Source organism: Natator depressus, chromosome 7 (genome assembly GCF_965152275.1).
Source record: "Natator depressus isolate rNatDep1 chromosome 7, rNatDep2.hap1, whole genome shotgun sequence".
In the NCBI taxonomy this organism is placed as follows: domain Eukaryota; kingdom Metazoa; phylum Chordata; order Testudines; family Cheloniidae; genus Natator; species Natator depressus.
Genome location: NC_134240.1, coordinates 87342057 through 87363100, shown reverse-complemented (window position 1 = coordinate 87363100; position 21044 = coordinate 87342057). Strand labels below are relative to the sequence as shown.

Below are 21044 nucleotides of genomic sequence, written 5' to 3'. Positions count from 1 at the left end.
CCCAACTGCAAAGGACCGCTGAATATTTTTGGTTGACATTAGAACAGGTCTATGAACACCAAGTATTTGACGGCCCAGCTGGGACTTTGGGTGATGTTTTCCCTTTGTGTAAAACCCCACACCACACAGGAATGTCATCATCAGTTTTATCACTAGATCATTTCATGACAGTGAAGTTTCTTCACATATGACATAATGGCACCTGTTCTCTGAAGGAAACTGCCCACCTTCGCCATCAAGCTGCATAGATAACTGGGCATCGATGACGTTTCACACATAAAGGAAAGTCAGTTACTTTTTATGTGAAAGAGAAGCTATACATCAGCCCAGATGCCTGTAGAGCTTGGAGGCAGGGCTGGGGGATACATAAAATGGCTCCTTTGCAGCACTTTAGGCAATTTAACTTCAAAGGGGAAAAAAGTCACATTTCATTCAACTCCAGCCCAGCTGCTACACTCAGCAGCACTTCAGAAGTGGCTGGGCTGCTATAACATGAGATTTTACTTTAAAAGTTGAATTAAGAGATGTCTGGGTGGGCAAAAAGCAAGGAGGGATGGGTCTTAAGGTGAAAAAAAGGAGGAAAATATTTTCAACTATCATTATGAGGCCTGGATATTATTCCAGCAGCACACTACAGTCTTTCTATAATCAAAACCATAATAGGAGTTCTGTAACTCTCCAGATTTAGTTTTTTCTATAGAAAGTAAGAGATGAAAATGACCACTGGAAAAGCAACTGAGTGCATAGAGATTAAAGGATGGAGGAGGGTTCAAAGTGTCAAGAAAATTAAAGTATTAAGACAATAATTACTTTAAGACTATTTTATGTAGACTATTAAGAGGAGCGCTGAGATGCTGGGTCTTGTTATGGCTTCTGTATATTGCTATGGTGCTGTAAAAACTAACTACCCTGGGGAGAATTCACCCCAAGCAGAAAACTGTGTAGGACAGCCACGGGATTCCCCTATATGAAAGGGTTGTAAGCTCCAACATAGGAGATGTGCCAACAGCTGAAAGCAGGAGGATCCTAATAGCACTCAGCATTACAGGGATTTTTTTACTGCTGAGAACCAGCCCATAGTCAGTCTCGAGGGTGGGGTGCCATAATGTAGAGCAGCCCTTGGTTGCTCTACTTCACTCTGGGAATTTCACTGGTTCCTAGAGGTGTACAGAATGGGGAGGGTGCAAAAATGACTACGTCATATTTTGCCTCTCCTCCCGCAAGGATGAGCCATTCTGTGCTGCACTTCTAGCAGGTGCGGAAAAAAAACCTCTCAGCCAAGGTACTTTTAACCATTTCTCTTCCATTTTTCTCTTTCCATCATGAAGGATCTGCAAAAGAATTATTCCACTCTTGTGCATCTCTTAAGACTGTAGCATGGGAAAGTTTCATCTTGAGTTTGCTGCAGACTTTAAGAATGACCTTTGTCTTCTGACCTTTCTTTGATGAGTGCCCCTTCAGTGCCAACTAATATTTCCACACCCACTACGACCTCATCCAGTTTTCTACTTATAAGGATAAGCACATTTTAGATACAGATATCTGTATAAATATAAAATGTGATGTTCAGCTCTTTGATATACACATTGAAGGTAACCGGATTGTTCAACTAAAAGAGAATGTGGTGTTACTGTGTGCTGGTGTGGGTTCACAATTAGAGTGGGCTAATGCTCAGAGACTTGTGTTAGGTGTGAGTGTTACTTTATCATATGATTTCCTCCTTTTTTAATATTTGTCTTATTGTCAGGAACTGTACTTGATGGACCTTCACTCTGAATTTACGTCTATACTTCACACCATTTGCGGCAGCATGTGGGGTACGTATTGCTACACGCCACAGTGCAAACCTAGGTATATGTACACTATGGTGTGTAGCTGCACATGGCAGTGAAAGGCTCTGGCACTGGCAGAGGAACACTACACTGCTATTTTTAGCAGTGTAGATGGGAACACATGGCTTGGCCAAGTAGAGAGCCATGTAGGTACATACCCTAAGGATTCAGGCATATCTTTACTCACTTAGGCAGTGCCTCACTGTCTACACTCCTATTGATACCCATGCTGGGAGAGAGACGGGGTAGCAGTGAAGTGAGCAGTGTAGATGTACTCCGAGTTAATGAAGCTTTTGTGTGGGTAGTATTATTATTTAAGAACCATATTAGTTTCATTAAATGTACCAAAATATACTAGATGAACTGCTTCAAATTCATTTTAAGAGAGGTAAAATGATTTTCTTCTACTTCTTTAGTTAAGGTTCTGAAAAAAAGTGGTTCAGAAACCCGAAATGAACAGCCTGTAATTCAACAAAATTATTTATTTATTATATACTGAACTATGTGCAAGGTGCTTTCCAAACACTAAAGATGGATGATCCCCACTCTGAAGACCGCAGAAGCTAAGAATACACAAGCAGACAGAGCTTAAGGGAAGAGGAATAACAATAGGTAATTTAAAAAAATCATTAGAAAGTAATGAGAGATAGATTAATCTAACTTCTCGACACAATGTCAAGTGTCAAACTGCCTCTGGCAGAACACGCAGAAAAAAGAAGCCAAAAACTCCTAATGGATAAGTTGCAAAATTTCCTGCTACACTTCCAAGTAAAAGAAAAATGCCTGTTATAGTTCATAAAAAGATTGGCAAACACTTGTGCAAATTGATTTCCATAAATACTTACAAAAATTGAACCAGGACAGCATTTGCCATGTGCAAATTCTGAACTAAGATTGAGTAACACATTTAATAGGACAGAGAAAATGACACAGAATATGGCTGCATACAATAAAAGGGACCTCTTCCAAAATGGTGTGCAGAAGGAGGCAGGCAGGGAGACTGGACTCCAAGTATCAGGGAAATTGAATGGTCACAAGATCCCACACAGCTGGATGTCTCAAACAGTTGCATTTATTGTATTTATTCTTGATATTGCAGAACAAAGAAAGGTCAAAAGTGAGCTGGCACAATCATTTTTGTTTTAGTGTCTAAAAGTGGTACGTTTTCAAAGTGGTGCATGGGAGGTACCCGCACAAACCTTTTTTGCCTACAGGGAAATTGCTGCAAGTCATAGATCTATTCATTCAAGACCCAGATAAAAGATTCTATGGTTGTATTACTCCCAGCTCCCAACACTCCTGGGCTGATAACTAAACACTTTCTTAAACTCTCAATAGAAACTCACCCCATCTGGTCTGCCATCCGAGGCTGTAACCATCAAAATGTAGCGATCAGTGCTTTCTCTGTCCAAGGGCTTTCCTAAGGCAAGAAGTCCAGAACTAGTAATAAAACAAAACATTAAATTATATAAGCTTTTAGGATATATCATAACTGCGTGAAGGCTTTGGATGGGTAAATACTTGTAAAACAATGAGCCTATTTTGAATGCTTTATGGTTTCATACATGTATAATTTATGACTAAAGTAGTGACCTGATGATGTATAGGATTATACAATAGATAGTCCCAGACTGAATGCAAGACTGTCATTCATTCAAGGGGTTTGTACTGCTGTCATAAACCACAAGAGAGAATTTCATGCCTTATATTCATCACAGCAGATTTCTGATAGCCCTGACAGAAAAGCATTTAGATTACAGTATTTGTATTAAACTAGGGAATGTCTCTCACAAAGATTCATGTCCCTTGAACATTTTACAGAAAAGTCTTCTTTTCCATTCTTTGCATAAGTGTACTGAATGAGTGTGCATAGAGTCAATTCTTTTTCAGTGCTCACCAGTATGGGTACTGTATTCCCTAGTAATAAAAGATTATCACCAGTGTAGGTGGTGTGTAAAGGAGAATAAATCAACCTACTGCATTTAGGCCATGAAAGAACTCGTGCTGTTCCAAAACAATACAAAATAAAAATTGATGTAAATAGCAAAGACAAATAAAGCAGAGTAGGATTTGTCCCAGATCTCCATGGTCAGGAGTCTGACTAACTTCTTGAACTGCTTTGTGGTGTCAAGGAACAAAAACAGATTCTCACTGTGGACTAACACTCATAACAATCACAAAACTAGCAGTTATTATTGGTCTTTATCTAGTAGTGATGATCCTCATTTTGTAGGAAGGCTCATTTCTATTTCACCTTGGGTGATACAGCTGGAGCTTCCCCAAGGAACTCTGTATTTTTCTCATAGCTTTCCCACAGTCTGTAAGAACTGCCATAAAGGATCAGACCTAAGATAAATCTAGTCCAGTATCCTGCCTCTGACAGTGGCTAGCACCCAGTGTTTTAGACGTAGGTAAGAGCACCACAGCAGGCAGATGTGTAGTAATCTGTCCCCCACATTTGGTCTCAGCTTGATATTTAATAGTTAGAAACTGTCTTAAACTCTGAAGCATCATGTTTAATATCCCTTCCACAATTTTTTGTCATATTTAATGACGACGACTCTGGATACCCTTGCTAACCATATAAAGATCTAATCCCTTCCTGAATCTTGGCAAATTCTTGGTCTCAGTGAGAATGTGCCAGTGTGTTCCACAATTTAATTACATATTGTGGGAACAAGTATTTCCTTTTATCAGTTTTGAATTTCCCACCTTTTAACTTCATTGAATGTCCCCTGGTTCTTCTCTTATGAAACAGGGAGAAGAGACAGACATTCCCCATCTACCTTCCCTGTTCCATACATTATTTTGTAGATGTTTATCATGTCCCCTTTTATTCATTTATTTCTAAGGTAAACAATCCCAGGCTCTCTCTCCATATGCAAGTTATTCCATGTCTTTGATCATTCTCATCACCCTTCTTTGAACTCCCCCTAATATAGCAATATCAATTTTAAGATGAGGTGAACAGTATTGCACATAGCATTCCAGATGAGGCCACCATATTGATTTATATAAAGGTGGTAATAATATTAATCATCCCACCCTTATGCAACCTAATATCTTGTTAGCTTTTTTGACCACAGCGAGCAGAAGTCTTCACTAAGCTATCTGTAATGACATCCAGGTCCCTTTCCTGAGTTGGAAGAGTTAATTCAGAACCCTGTAAGATTAATTAGTAGTTTTGTTTTTCCCTTCCATCATGCATTGCCTTCACCGTCATGTTGCCCATTCGCCGAGGTTGTCTAGATCTCTCTGAATCTCTCAGTCCTCTCCTGTCCTAACTTAAATAATTTTGTGTTATCTGCAAATTTTGCTACCTCACTACAACCCCTCCACCCCCTTCCACTTTCCTGATAATTAATAAATATATTAAACAACTTTCAGGAACCCCACTGTTAACCATTTTCTGTTATGAAAATTGACCATTACTCCTATTGTTTGTTTTCTATCTCCAAGCCTGTTTTTGATCCATGACAATATTTTGCCTCTCACCTTACGACTGGTTAGCTTCTTGAGTATCTCTTGTGCAGGAACTTGTCAGAGGCCTTTTGGAATCTAAATAAATGTCTACCAGGTCTTCTTTATCCACTATTTTTTTTGGCACATTTGATAATTATGAGAGATTAGTTTTCCTTTTCAGAAGCTATGCTGGTTAGACCCTATCATATTGTGATCCTCCAAGTGTTTTGTTATTCTGTTTTTATTGATTATTTCAACCAGTTTGCCAGGTACAGATGTAAGGCTCATAGTATATAATTAACTGTATCATTCTTAGAGCCTATTGAAAATACGGGTATAACATTTGCTACTCGTAATCCCCTGTTTATTGTTTTTAAAGAGATATTGTACATTTTTATTAGTTGCTCAGCCAGTTCATAGTTAAACTCCAACAGACCTCTTGGATTTACATAATCTGGGTTTTTATATTATAAATTTGCTCCAGAACCTCTTCTTCTGACATTTCACTCTTCAAGAGTACTCCTCTTTATTATCAGAAAGGAGCAGGTCAGAGTAGGAAGCTCCCCAACATCTTTGGTGGTGAACACTAAAGTCTGTTATGCCAGTGCTCTATCTTTGGTCAGCTGGGTAGGGCAAGCACACACTTTTAAGTGAATACTAATATGGTTCAGTGGAATAAGAATAAGTGGGAGGTATTAGGAGCTCTTCCCTAAGATCAAGTGACTGACTTCTCAGATAATATCCAGTCTCAATCATTATGATAGGGGGAATCTGAGAAAGGTGTTAAATCATGTCACTCATGGCTACAAACCCCCCCCCCCCAAATGCTAAGGTGCATGAATGTCTCTAGTAGCGTGTTTCAGAGACGGAAAGAACATCAAATCAGATTGACTCAGCAATAACTTATTTCCAGAATTTTACTAAACAACTAGGGGGAACATGCATTAATACTCTATATCTTACTTCCACTTCTCTAATCTCACGCACTGTTCTCTGCATGGGGCCACTCAATTAGTAATTACATTAATCTTATTAAAGACCATTTAACTTTTAACCTAAAATTTTTATTTCAATATTTGATAAATCAGAAAAGTGGAAATAGCAGTGAATATCCCGGGATGGCAATTTGCCCCCTTCCAATATTTTAAAAAGGTCAGATGTCTATTAATAGGCACAAAAGAGAAAACCACTTCCTGCTTTTAAATAGTACACATATCCCCAACTGCCCCTTGTAATGAATTAGCAATCATCTCAATGTAATAAAAAGTTTAAAATAAAGGTTTAAGAACACTCTAATAAAATCTAAACAGAAGGAAACTGGATTTGCATGTTCTGCTCATGTTCAACATGAATGCTTCCTATTAAGAAATTTGTGTTTTTATTGTGATAAAATGTTAGTACAGGTAACCTGTTATAATACATTTCATGATTGGGCTCTGAAGGAAAAGTATACTTGTTACAGATAAAATCTCCACAAGAAATAGTGCTCCAATAACAGTACACTGCAGCTGCAGGCTCATTTATCACCTGTGAATTTTAGACTTAAGATGAACAGGAAAACATACGCTGTTTTGCTTTTTTCAATTCCTGTGTGCACCATACTGCCCTATTCCAAGTAAAAAGAACAGGAGTACTTGTGGCACCTTAGAGATTAACAAATTTATTTGAGCATAAGCTTTCATGGGCTACAGCCCTCTGCCATGTACATTGACCAAACCAGACAGTCTCTACGTAAAAGAATAACTGGACACAAATCAGACGTCAAGAATTATAACATTCAAAAACCAGTCGGAGAACACTTCAGTCTCTCTGGTCACTCGATTACACACCTAAGAGTCGCAATATTACAACAAAAATACTTAAAAACAGACTCCAACGAGAGCCTGCTAAATTGGAATTAATTTGCAAACTAGACACCATTAAATTAGGCTTGAATAAAGACTAGGTGTGGATGTGTCATTACACAAAGTAAACCTATTTCCCCTGTTTATGCCCCCCACTGTTCCTCACATGTTCTTGTCAACTGCTGGAAATGGCCCATCCTGATTATCACTACAAAAGTTTTTTTTTTCTCTCTCTTGCTGGTAATAGCTCACCTTAACTGATCACTCTCGTTATAGTGTGTATGATAACACCCATTATTTCATGTTCTCTGTGTATATAAAATCATCCTACTGTATTTTCCACTGCATGCATCCGATGAAGTGGGCTGTAGCCCACGAAAGCTTATGCTCAAATAAATTTGTTAGTCTCTAAGGGGCCCCATGTACTCCTGTTCTTTTTGCGGATACAGACTAACACGGCTGCTACTCTGAAACCTATTCCAAGCAGTCTCTTCTTATCCCTCTAACATTTGTAATAAGTCTTTTCTAGATAAGCTATGTAGCTAACTGAACATACTTGAAGAAATGGTTTAATTATGAGATATTGTGTTGTACTCAGGGTCAAATGGACTGTCTGCATTTCTGTTTCATGTATTCCATTATCATTCCTCGGGCTTTAGTCAAATATTCATCACTTTTCATGGGGAGCTAATGAAGTTCCTAATTACCTCAGATAAGATTCAGATTTTGTCAGAGGAGTCAGAACTGAAGCTTAATTAAAAAGGCTACTATGTCAGTCTTTAGAATGAGGCATTATCCAGTTAGTGATGTGAATGCTAAAGGAGATATACTGTACACAGTTAAAAAAGGGTTAATTGATATAGCACTAAGGGACTCGACCACTTCTGGAGTCACAGAATGGGGTTCCCTCACCCTGGATTCTCACTGCAAACAATCCTTATGTATTCCAGTTGCAAGTTCAACACTAGGTGTTTTATTTATAATGTGCTTTATAAATATTTTTCCCCCCAGCATAACTAGGTATTTCCCTCAAATCTTTACCTATTGCAAACATGCAGAACAGAAGAGAAAAGATCGCTCCTCTGTGAGATCCTGGGCTTCTCTAAGGCCCTGCCTACTCTGGCAAATTTCTGCGCAGTACAGCAGCTTTCTGTGCTGTAACTCCCGAGGTGTACGCACTGCCAAGCCACTTAGTGTTTAGAAATGTGCAGTTGTAGTGCTCAAAAAAAACCAGTCAAAAGGCATAGAGGCATGGATGAAGAGGGGCAGGGGGACTCAGAGGCAGAGGATGACTCATAGGCCAGTGATGCATGCAGTCAGGAGCTCTTTTCTACCCCAGAAGAGCCTAGCCAGTCACAGCTGTCGGATCTTGGTGACGCACAAACAGGAGAGGAGGCCCCTGGTAAGTGGATCTGATTTTGGGAATTGCTGAAGCGAGTTGTTGGGGGCAGGAGGGTTGGAGAAAGCAGGCTTGTCTCCCACTGCTTGCCTAGTCTGAGTGGCAGAACAGGCTGTTGATAGACTCCCTCACTTCATGGGAATCTCCTTCAGAGATCTCCAGGAAACTCTCAAGAAGATACTGGGCAATCTGCTGCCTCAGGTTCCTCGGCAGAGCTGCTTTGTTTCTTGCCCCATTAATGGTAATTTTCCCTTACCACTTTGCCATTAAGGGGTATGGGAGAGAGCACCACTGCTGCACACAGGTGAGCCGCATAGAGGCCAGGGCGGAAGCTGCAGGTTTGGAGAAGACCCTCCCTTGATTCCCTGCTCACCCTCAGCAGCAAGATATGTTACATAACGATCACCTCCTGCGGAAAGTGTGAGGACAGGAATGATTATCAGGCCCCTGCTACAGTGCTGGCTCTACCCAAGAGCCACATGCCCAGTGTACATGAGGGTCCAGGAAGAGTGATTTACCCTGCTCCTGCGGCTACTCACCATTTTAGGGGTCTTGTGGCTCATGTGTCCTTGCCTGGGATCAGCCAGTTAGTGACAGGTGTGTGAGTACTGTGTTTTAAAGCACTGAATCAGTGTTGTCTGTGTTGCAAACAATACTGCTTCTGTAAAATGTTGCATTTAAACTTCACAGAGATGACCTTGGGAGCCCAGCCTCCCTCTTTGTTATCAGTGGCAGAAAGGCTGCCCAGAATTAGAAAGCGGCCAAGGACAACTAAGGAGGACTTTCTCCTTGAGGTTATGATGCACTCCGCCGCCGAGAAACAGGAATTGAAGGAGTGGTGGGACAGTGAGAAGAGGGACCGAAAGGAGAACGCGGCACACCAGAAAGAAGCCACGGAGTGGCTCTTAAATGTTATGGAGTGCCAAGTGGACATGCTCCGGGCGATACTAGCTCTTCAAACTGAGCAGCTCCGCACCCGCCCCTCCCCTGCAGCCCTCTTTCCCATGCGCCACCCCTCCCCCCTCCACATTGCCAGCACACTGTTATCCACCTCCTGGCTCCACTTTCTACCCGCAGCATTCCATTCCTCTCTCTTCCCAGTCCAGCAGTGTGGACTCCCACTACCCACTGCACTCAACACCCATCCCTCTTCAGTTTGGACCTGCTGAAGTACAGCACCCGCTGCATCGTACTCCAAAGGAGAAGGTTAGGTATGATCTCTGGACACACACACATCTGAAGCCATCTCGGGACACCTCCTCCTCTTGAGACCTTCCCTTCCCCCATCCCCCAACCCCCTACCTGCTGATGAATTTCTTTGTTTGACTGTCTCCTCCAGTTGTTGTGTTTTAATAAAAGAATTGTGTTTGTCTGAAAGCAATCTTTATTCTATTAAGTGAAAGCAAAAAGAGCACTGCAAAGCAACATACAATTATGTTAAGGCTCCTTCTTGCATCATGTGCACCAATCACCTCCTAGTATTACAAGCACTGCACTCCCAAGCATAACAACAAATATTAGTGGCTTTCAGCTTCAAATTGCTGCCTCAAGGCATCCCTGTTCCTTATGGCCCTGTGCTGCACCCCTCTAATAGCCCTGGTCTCTGGCTGTTCAAACTCAGCCTCCAGCCACTGAGCCTCTACAGTCCAGCCCTGAGTGAAGCTTTCACCCTTCCCTTCACAAATATTATGGAGTGTACAGCCAGCGGCTATAAGCATAGGAATATTATCATTGGCCATGTCTAGCTTCCCATACAGGCATCACCAGCGGGCTTTTAAACCGCCAAATGCACACTCAACAGTCATTCTACACTTGCTCAGCTTGTTGTTGAACCACTCCTTGCTGCGGTCAAGTTGCCCCATGTATGGCTTCATGGGGTAGGCGAGGTCTCCCAGGATCACAATGGGCATTTCGACTTCCCCAATTGTGACCTTCTGGTCCGGGAAGAAAGTCCCTGCTTGCAGCTTCTTGAACAAGCCAGTGTTCTGAAAGATGTGTGTGTCATGCACCTTTCCAGACCAGCCTGTGTTAATGTCTGTGAAACACCCACGGTGATCCACAAGTGCCTGGAGAACCATTGAGAAATACGCCTTGCGAATAATGTACTCTTTGACTATGTGGTCTGGTGCCAGAATCTGAATGTGTGTGCCAGCTATCGCTCCTCCGCAGTTAGGGAAGCCCATGAGTGCAAAGCCATCCAAAATGTCATGCACATTGCCCAGAGTCATGGTCTCTTGGAGCAGGATGTGATTAATGGTCCAGCACACTTCCATCAACACAACTCCAACAGTCGGCTTTCCCACTCCTAACTGATTAGCTACAGATCTGTAGCAGTCTGGAGTAGCTAGCTTCCACAGTGCAATCGTCACACACTTCTCCAGCGACAGGGCAGTTCTCATTCTCATGTCCTTGTGCCACAGGGCTGGGGCGAGCTCATCATGAATGTGGCTTTCCTCATGTGAAAGTTCTGCAGCCACTGCTCATCATCCCAGATGTGATCCCACCACTCAGTGCTTGTTTCCTGAGCCTAAAAGCTGCGTTCCACTATGGTCAGCACCTCCGTGAATGCCACAAGCAATCTTGTGTCGTAGCTACTACTTGTGGTGAGATCAATGTCGCACTCCTTTTGCCTTTGCAGTGTAAGGAATAACTCCACTGCCACTCGTGACGTGTCGGTCAGAGCGAGCAGCATACTGGTCCACAGTTCGGGATCCATTCCTGCAGCCCGAAAGAGGCAGGGCACGCAGTACACAAACCGTTGAAAGATGGCGCCAAATGTGGATGGAAGCACAGGGATTGCTGGGATGCAAAGCAATGCATCGTTGGGATTGGACACAGGATGCCCTGCGACCCCCTCCGCCTTCCCACAAATCTTAGAGACAAAAGAGAAAGAGGTGCTCTGTGCGATAGCTGCCCAGAGTGCACTAATTTGAATAGCGCTGCAAGTGCCGCAAGTGTGGACTCATTATTGCACAGGCAGCTGTCCGTGTGAACACACAACAGCAGTTTTTCTTCTGCACTCTCTGACTGGCGCTTTAACTGCCGGTGCTGTAACTTTGCCAGTGTAGACGTACCCTAACCCTTCTTTCCAGCTTTCTTTACTCCCTTCTGTCTCACACTGTCTCTCTTTCAACTGTTTCCAGTTGATAAGCAGAATCATCCAATTAATTAGCTGATCACTTAGTACTTAAACTATTACCTCATCAATTTACCCCAGGTGGGGATTCTTCCAAAGGGCACATAGTGGTGAGTCAGTCTTAGGCTACTCACACTCTGTAACAATTACCTAGATTAGAGAGACAAACGGGGTGAGGTAATGTCTTTTACTGGACCAACTTCTGTTGGTGTGAGAAACAAGCTTTCAAGCTTCCACACAATTACGTAAATTGAAACATATGAAAAAGCTTCCCATTTAAGGGCCTCATCCTTCTCCATTTAAAATAAATGGGAGTCTTTCAAGTAATTTCAATGGTCTTTAGCTTGGGCCCTAAGTGCATCTGGGTTCTTAAGAAAAGTATCTAATGTAAATTCCTGGAACAATAAAAAGATTATTGGAACAATCGCAAGGACATGCTGCTATTCCTATATTGTGCTCGTACTCCACTACAATCAAATAGCATTTGACTTGGCAGAACAAATCAAGATTGGATGTCCTTTCTAAAAGATAGATTCTATATCAATCAATCTGGTTTCACTGAATTAGTGGGTGATGTGGCCTATGTTATGAAGGAGGTCAGACTAGGTGATAATGATTCTGGCCTTAAAATCTATGAATATCTATAAGAGGCTGTGAGATGCCACTCCTATGCCAAGAACATGTAGATAACACTAACTATATGTTTCCTCACCACCAATCCATTTTCTGAACAAGATGTCTCAATGCCGAGAAAAAATTAGTGGATCGACAAAGAGAACTTAGCTCATACTCAGTCCAGAAAAGTCAGAAGTCACGATGGTACAAAGGGGGATATTCTTCAAGAAACTTGACAATACTCTAACAACAGACCACACACCATGAAAGATGGAAAAACGTAGTGGCCATACTGGAGTCCTCACTATTCTTTTCAGAGTAGCAGCCGTGTTAGTCTGTATTCGCAAAAAGAAAAGGAATACTTGTGGCACCTTAGAGACTAACAAATTTATTTGAGCATAAGCTTTCGTGAGCTACAGCTCACTTCATCGGATGCATGCAGTGGAAAATACAGTGGGGAGATTTATATACATAGAGAACATGAAACAATGGGTGTTACCATACACACTGTAACCAGAGTGATCACTTAAGATGAGCTATTACCAGCAGGAGAGCGGGGGGCGGAGCTTTCTGTAGTGATAATCAAGGTGGGCCATTTCCAGCAGTTGACAAGAACGTCTGAGGAACAGTGGGGGGTGGGGTAGGGGAATAAACATGGGGAAATAGTTTTACTTTGTGTAATGACCCATCCACTCACCGTCTCTATTCAAGCCTAAGTTAATTGTATCCAGTTTGTAAATTAATTCCAATTCAGCAGTCTCTCTTTGGAGTCTGTTTTTGAAGTCTTTTTGTTGAAAAATTGCAACTTTTAGGTCTGTAATCGAGTGACCAAAGAGATTGAAGTGTTCTCCGACTGGTTTTTGAATGTTATAATTCTTGACGTCTGATTTGTGTCCATTCATTCTTTTATGTAGAGACTGTCCAGTTTGACCAATGTACATGGCAGAGGGGCATTGCTGGCACATGATGACATATATCACATTGGTAAATTGTCAGACAAATTTATTTGAGCATAAGCTTTCGTGAGCTACAGCTCACTTCATCAGATGCATTCAGTGGAAAATACAGTGTCCAGGAAGTGGATCTCTTGTGTGGACTGGTCCAGGCTGAGGTTGACACTACCGTGCTAATAAGCGATGGTCACATAAACACCACCCTATACCAGAAACCTACTGACTGCTATTCCTACCTACATGCCTCCAGCTTTCATCCAGACCACACCACATGATCCATGGTCTACAGCCAAGCTCTACGATACAACCACATTTGCTCCAACCCCTCAGACAGAGACAAACACCTACAAGAGCTCTATCAAGCATTCTTAGAACTACAATACCCACCTGCTGAAGTGAAGAAACAAATTGACAGAGCCAGAAGAGTACCCAGAAGTCACCTACTACAGGACAGGCCCAACAAAGAAAATAACAGAACGCCACTAGCCATCACCTTCAGCCCCCAACTAAAACCTCTCCAATGCATCATCAAGGATCTACAACCTATCCTGAAGGACGACCCATCACTCTCACAGTTCTTGGGAGACAGGCCAGTCCTTGATTACAGACAGCCCCTCAACCTGAAGCAAATACTCACCAGCAACCACACACCACACAACAGAACCACTAACCCAGGGACCTATCTTGCAACAAAGCCCGTTGCCAACTGTGTCCACATATCTATTCAGGGGACACCATCATAGGGCCTAATCACATCAGTCACACTATCAGAGGCTCGTTCACCTGCACATCTACCAATGTTAGTCTCTAAGGTGCCACAAGTACTCCTTTGCTTCTCACTATTCTTGAACACAGATGATTACAGTTGTGTGGATTGCCTTCTATCTTAAGATGGCTAGGAAAGCACATCTTTTCCTCTCTAAGGACCCAGCCACTTTTATCATTGTACCAGAGACTCTATATAACTGGTACAGAAGCTGTTGCTTGTGTGGAATGCACAGCCAATCACCCAAGCAACTAAGCTGTCTGGAGCATGGATTGCCTTTTTGTCCTATATTTGTATCTTTTTATCCTATATTTGTACAATGCCTAGCGCAATGGGTCCTAGTCCATAACTGGGGCTCCTAAGTGCTATGGTAATAAAATAAAATAAAATAAAATAAAATACTAGAAACTGAAGTGTTGGGTGCCTGTAGGAGCCAGCTTGGAGAGACTATATGAACAGACAAAATGAGGCTACCAAGTGTCTACACTGGAGCCTCTGTGGCAAGTATGCATTTAAAAGAACCATGCAGTATTACAGCCACCAAATTGAAAGCATGCTTGAGGAGGGTAAGATTCTATGGCATCTGGCAATTGTCACTTGCAAGCAAATGGGACAGATAGTTGTTGTAGAAAGAAGACAAACACCACCATATGAATTGAGGTTCCATATCAGCAGACAGAAACATAAAAATGAAAAAAGAAGAGAAGATACTGAATTATGAAAGTGAAACTATTATGAAAACTAGAACAAAGACGATCCCAGTGATTACTGGAACACTTGATGTGAACCTTAAGGGTATGAATGAGATCTTAAGAACACGACAGGAGTGCAAGACATCACAATCGGTGACCTCCAGAAGACAGCGCTCTCAGGCAGAGCAAAAATTTTAAGGAAAGTCAAAGGAAAACAAGTGCATTCGAACAACTAAAATGCTGGAATTCTGCAGAGGTTTAAACAAAATACCTGAGTACCCAAACCTACAGAGTTGATTTGTGGTCAGGATTTATTGGTGATAAATGTTAAACAGTAGCTTTTCCCTTTTTATGCTTGAATATCTTGTATGTCATTAAGAGTATTTGTTTAAAACAAAACAAAATATCCCTATGAGTAATACTGAGAAATAATAATAATAATAATAATAATAAGATGCTAATGATGATGATTGATGATGATGAGAGCACAACACACTACTTTTCCATGAATTCCACTGTCTCCTAATTTATTTCCTGACTGAATTCAAAATCTTAGTCTTGGTCTTAATGCAAAAAATCTTCAATGAATTGATGTCATGAATATCTTAAATAGATTTGTGTCCAACAGGGACAATGCAGCTGAAGACACACAGAATATGACTCTTAGGGTACCTGCAATAAAAAACCTGTGGCACCAAATCTCAGAGCCTGGGTCAGCTGACTTAGGTTAGCGGTGTTCAGGCTGCAGGGCTAAAAACAACAGTGTAGATATTCGGGCTCGGACTAGAGCCCACCCTCTGAGACCCATTCCCACTGAGGGGGTCTTAGAGCCCAAACATCTACACTGCTATTTTATAGCCCCACATCCTGAGCCCTGTGAGCCTAAGTCAGCTGACCCAGGCCGGCTGTGACCATGTCCATGGGTCTTTTATTGCAGTGGAGACAAACCCTTAGGTACTGAGGACCGAGTGTTGTGCAGCAAGTGACACCAACTTTGGAACTGTCTGCCAGTAGAGTTTAGACTACAGTCATAATAAAAGCTGATATTTTTGATAAACGCTTGTCCCAGCAATGACTACCCTCACACATATGTACATTGAAACCATGGTAGCGGAAGATGAAGTTAGTTAATGGCCACACCTGAGAGGTTTATTTCAAAAACAATGTAGGCCCGCTCCCAGAGGTTACAGCCTTGTAGGCATTTCTTCTGAGAACCAACACTCTCTTTGGAGGATGTCAGTGACTGGAATCAAGACAGACATGCCTAGCAGTTGGAGCAGGAGTCAGGCCTCATGGTTAGTACAAGAGTTGATAGCCAGGAATCCGAACCCAGGGTCAGAACCAAAGTTGGGAGCAAAATGGAAGAGCCCAGGGTCAGAGTTGAAGTCAGGTGGTGTAGCCAATCAGGGAGCCCATTACCAATCAGCTTTTTACATAATTTTATCAGTGCTTAGATACCAAGGTAAAGGCCCCTAAAAACACATTAAATTTAGATTAGCTGATCCCATCCAAACATAAGGGGTTGAACTTTTATAAATCTATCATCTTTTATTTTGGTATATTCACATTGATCTAAGGGAGTCTCTGCAATTCCTCACTTATTCCTTAAACCCTATTAAATGAGATTAACATATAAGCTCCTAACGAAAGCTTCCTCTTTGCCTCCCCCCCCCACCACTCTCTCCCCATTCTCTACAAGGGGGAAGTCAGCTTACCCTTCCTTTCCCTTTGAATAGGAATGACATTTGGTGGAATGATAGGATGTAAATTGCATCCACTTGAAAGAATGTGGGGCCCTATCTGGTGCTTGTATCTAATAACATATCCTCTTCTTACTGAAATTAAAGAGGTTTTCAACCTTAGGAAAAGCTAAATGTTTCCCATTTTACTGGTGTCTGAAATATCTAGTTTTAAAATAATAGCTCAAAAAATCTTCCCTTTCATTACAGAGTAGTATTTTTCAAAGCAAGAAAGTAAGTAAAAATATCCCTTTCATTAGGAAAAAGCTGACAACTTTAAAGGCATCTAATTAATCCCAGGTCACCCTTGTAAATGGAACGTTTCCACCTCAATGGGTTTTAGCTAGTAAAATGTTTAAAATAAATAAATAGTCCCCTGTGTAAAATTTCAGAGCTCAGTACCATTGAGAGAGCTCTCATTAACAGCTAAGAGCTGAACACCAAACAGCTGAACACCTCTGATTAGGAGTCGTTTCTCTTGCTCACAATCTATATGTTCATTTGAAAGAAGTATTAAAAATTCAGTTCTAATGGTTTTTCCACTTACGTTTCAGAGAGATTAAAAACATGTTGAGGATCTCCATTTTGGATGCGGTATCTTATTGGGTCACCCTCTCGATCCGTGGCCTTCAGAAAAACAATCAAAATAATATGCTATAGTCATAGATGATAAAAAAGCTGGTTAGTGCTGTTCGATCTATATGCTGTAAAATTAACCTTCAAAATCAACCCATTGAAGTATTAAGTATCTTTTCAAGAGGAATCAGTGCTCACTGTTTCCATTTTATCAGCTATGACTGTATGTGCGGTATTTACTATGCAGGTGCATCACGTCAATATTCTGAACACATACAAAAATATTTTATTTTAAATATACACTTCCAAATTACCACCACCAGTATGAACAAGTAGCACATGAAATGTATGATGTATTCAAGTACTTATGTTTTCTATTATTTTTGAGGGCTGTGCAAATATATTCTGATTGGACCAAATCCTGACATTTCCTTGACAACCCTCAGGGCAGGACCTTTCCCCTATTCTTCTCATCCAGATACTTTACTTTCTGATTGTTTTGTTTGCCATCTTTCTCAATTGTTTTGCTGATGTTCCTCTTACTGACTCTCACCCCTGAATCACAATCCCTCTGACTTTTCTTTCAGGTTCACGGAAGATCAGGATGAGAAGCAGGTTCTTTGCCTGTGTTGCTGACTGCTTCTTCAACCTTAGTTCTGGTGGATCCCCTTCATTCGGTGTTCTCAGAGGTCTATCCTTTGTCTCCTCTACACTCATCTCCATGTCTATAGCTGGACAATAAAATTTCATTTTTTTAAACAAAAAATGGGAAAAAATTATTTGACAAAAATTATTGTGGAAAACCCCACATTTCTAATATTCAATTCATTTCCATGGTCTCTAACATCATTTTTATATTGATGAGTCTTAAATCTCTCTCTACACACACCTAACATCTTTCCCTCTGTCTGGGGTCACATCTCTTAACTGTCACTGTTTTTCTGTTACTTTTCAGAACCCTTTATATTTCCCTCTCACTTTCTCCATCATAGTTGACAAATTCACTATCCTGATTGTCAATCAAATTTGCAACATTGGCAGCTTCTTTTCCTTCTCTTCCTGAATCCAGACTCTCACAAAACAAAGCAAAACAAAGACACTCCCCCTCTCCCCAATAACTTGGAAATGCATTTATCACTGATTTGGTAGGTTCATATGTGCTTCATTAAAATGCACAGGTAATAGCAAAATAAATTATGTATGATCTTAATCAATTAAATTCAAATAAGTACATCGTGTAAAAACACAAAGAAAACTGAAGACTCACAACCAAATAAAAATCATCTCTCTCTAAATTTGGATCAGCTGCTTAAATAAAATTGTATTTTGACACCTGTATATTTCAAGATCAATTAAATGCACCCATTTTGCCACCCCTAGAGAATTACTGCCTGCTTGTAAAGCACACCTCAGGAACATGGTAATTGCTCTATTCCTGTTTATCGAAATCTCAAGAAAATGAGAACATTTGCATACTTAAGCTTTAATCAACAATGGCTGGCAGAATATGAAGTAATAAACAGCTTCTAGGCATGCAATAAACACAGTCTTATTTACCAAATAACACAGCGGGGATTATTTATTGCTACTTTACTTAAAGTAATCTTGATTGTTGCTATTAAAATACCAGTTGTAATCAACTGGGTACATTTTAAAATATGTGGAATTAGCATGCAAAAATAAATTGGAACTTCCTTCATCTGTGTGTTAATAGAAGGAACTGACAATTAGAATTTCCAATAAATTGGAATTTTTAAGTGTATGTAGCTATTGGGTATATCTCAAATATCGAGGACTACTTATGATGGGTTGAAATACATTGCAAGGCCTTAGGAGTCACAGAGTTCAGGAAAAAAATTAAGAACTTGCTCTCAAAAGAAGCTGGTCTTTCCTGGTTATTGTCATCATACTCTTGTGTCAAAAATCAACAAAAGTGAATTAAATGAACAAGGATTTAAAATGAGTTTTTTTGTTTCCAATACTTCTCACTTCCATCCTATCAAACAAAACAAGGTCTCAATCCTACAAACAATTATGCATGTGCTTAACCTTTAAAATCACAAGTAGTCTCCTTGATCTCAATGGAAATGACATATGTTCAAGACTAACAGACTTCAGACAAATTTTATTAGATATACGTGTGATTTAAGAATTAAATATTTTGCTTAAATATTGCAATATCTTATTTGAATTCAATATATAAAATAATATATTACACATATCCCATACTGTGTGGCAGGATATACAATACAAAGTTATAATTTGAATGTATATTATAATAAGGTGGGGTTTTTTACTTTTCAAAGCACTGTTCTTTAAGAATTGGAATGTTTTATGCTCTTTTCAAAATATTCTTAATGATAATATCTGGGGATCTCTGGTACGTAATAGGAAAGTGGCGATGGCTAGCTACCCCATCTAAATGCTCCCCTCCATAGCTGACCAGGTCAGTGAGAAGGGATTCAAGGACCATGACTCTTTCATGTCCCCTTTAACATGGCTAATAACACCCCATCTCCATAAATGTAATTTAGGCCTGACATGTTTTCCTAAAGACAATTTTAACTAGATTAAATAAAGACTTCTTTTAAATTTCTGAGTACAAAACCTGATATTACAATGCAACATTTACAAACAAATATTGAAAATTAATTTGGAAACTTTGGGAAAAGTACAATGCTCTTTTCAACACTTTATTTACTTTTCCAAAACTGTGTTTGCATTATCCAATATCCTAAAACTAACTAAGGCTTTGCTACCTACAAGATAACCTGAGTCTCAAGGATTGCATATTCCAGCAGTAGAGCAGCTGCCAGTTTATTGCCTATTCCTGATTCAGCCTGCTGCTGGCTCCCTTATTTTAATGCTTTCAGAGACAATTAGCTTATGATTGGCTATGAAAATTATCCAGAAGAGTTGGGCTGTGTAATTCTAAAACTCACTACAGGCAGTAAAAATGTGCCAAAAGATAACTTTCAGTGTTGGGCTAAATTATTTGTCCTCTCTCAGTGTGGGTGTTTGTGTCTGTTTAACCACCTCTAATTATGCTAATCTTTTGTCAGTGGTTCAGCACACTGTTTAACAGAAAGTTTCCCCATGCATGTGCATTAATTAGACTCAGTTAAAATTCCTCTATTTCATTCTGGTTTAGATAATCTATTTTCAGTAAATTTACTGAAAATGGAAAACATACAGAGCCATATCCTCTGATGACTATTGTAGCTCTGGCACTGACTTCATTGATTAGCTTCACTCAGTGGAGTTCTATTGGATTATGCTATTTATACCAGCTGATGATCTAGTTCACTGTCTCTGATTATCTGCATTCTGCTGAGGTAACCAGACTATGGTATGAGGGTCTCATTCACTACAGATTGAGTTCTTGGGTCAAAATTGTCAGAGCAATGCAAATAGGACTGTCAATTAATTGCAGTTAAGGCATGCAATTAACGCAAAACAAATTAACTTGATTAAAATAATAGTTGTGATTAATCACAGATTTCATCACACTTTAAATAACAGAATAACAATTAAAATGTATTATAAATATTTTTGAATGTTTTTTCTACATTTTCAAATATATTGATTTCTATTACAACTCAGTATTTTTCAAGTCACCTCATACAAGTCCACTCAGTTCTACTTCTTTTTCAGCCAATTGGTAAGGCAAAAAAGTTTGTTTACATTTATGGGAGATAATGCTGCCCACTTTTTATTTATGTCACTTGAAAGTAAGAACAGGTGTTCGCATGGCATTGCTGTAGCCGGGGTTGAAAGGTATATACAAGTCAGATATGAAAACATTCTTATGCCCCTTCATAGTTCGACTTGTAGGCACTTAAATTTTACTTTGTTTTGTTTTTGAGTGCAGTTATGTAAAATATTAATAATTCTACATTTGAAAGTTGTACTTTCATGATAAAGAGATTGTACTACAGTACTTGTGTGAAAATGAGCACTGTATATATTGTATTTTGTGTTGTAATTGAAATCAATATATTTCAAAAATGTAGAAAAAAATCAAAAATAT

General features: G+C 40.1%; 1 protein-coding gene across 1 annotated transcript in view; it reads right to left on the bottom strand.

Moving 5' to 3' along the window:
* The window catches only part of PCDH15 (protocadherin related 15), a 1310198-nt gene that overhangs the window by 259012 nt on the left and 1030142 nt on the right, over positions 1-21044 (bottom strand). The window contains exons 18-19 of the mRNA XM_074958998.1: positions 16986-17065; positions 3179-3272 (exon numbers count right to left, since the gene is read on the bottom strand). Of these exons, the coding sequence (XP_074815099.1) occupies positions 3179-3272; positions 16986-17065 (174 nt within the window). The remainder of the gene's footprint in view (positions 1-3178; positions 3273-16985; positions 17066-21044) is intronic.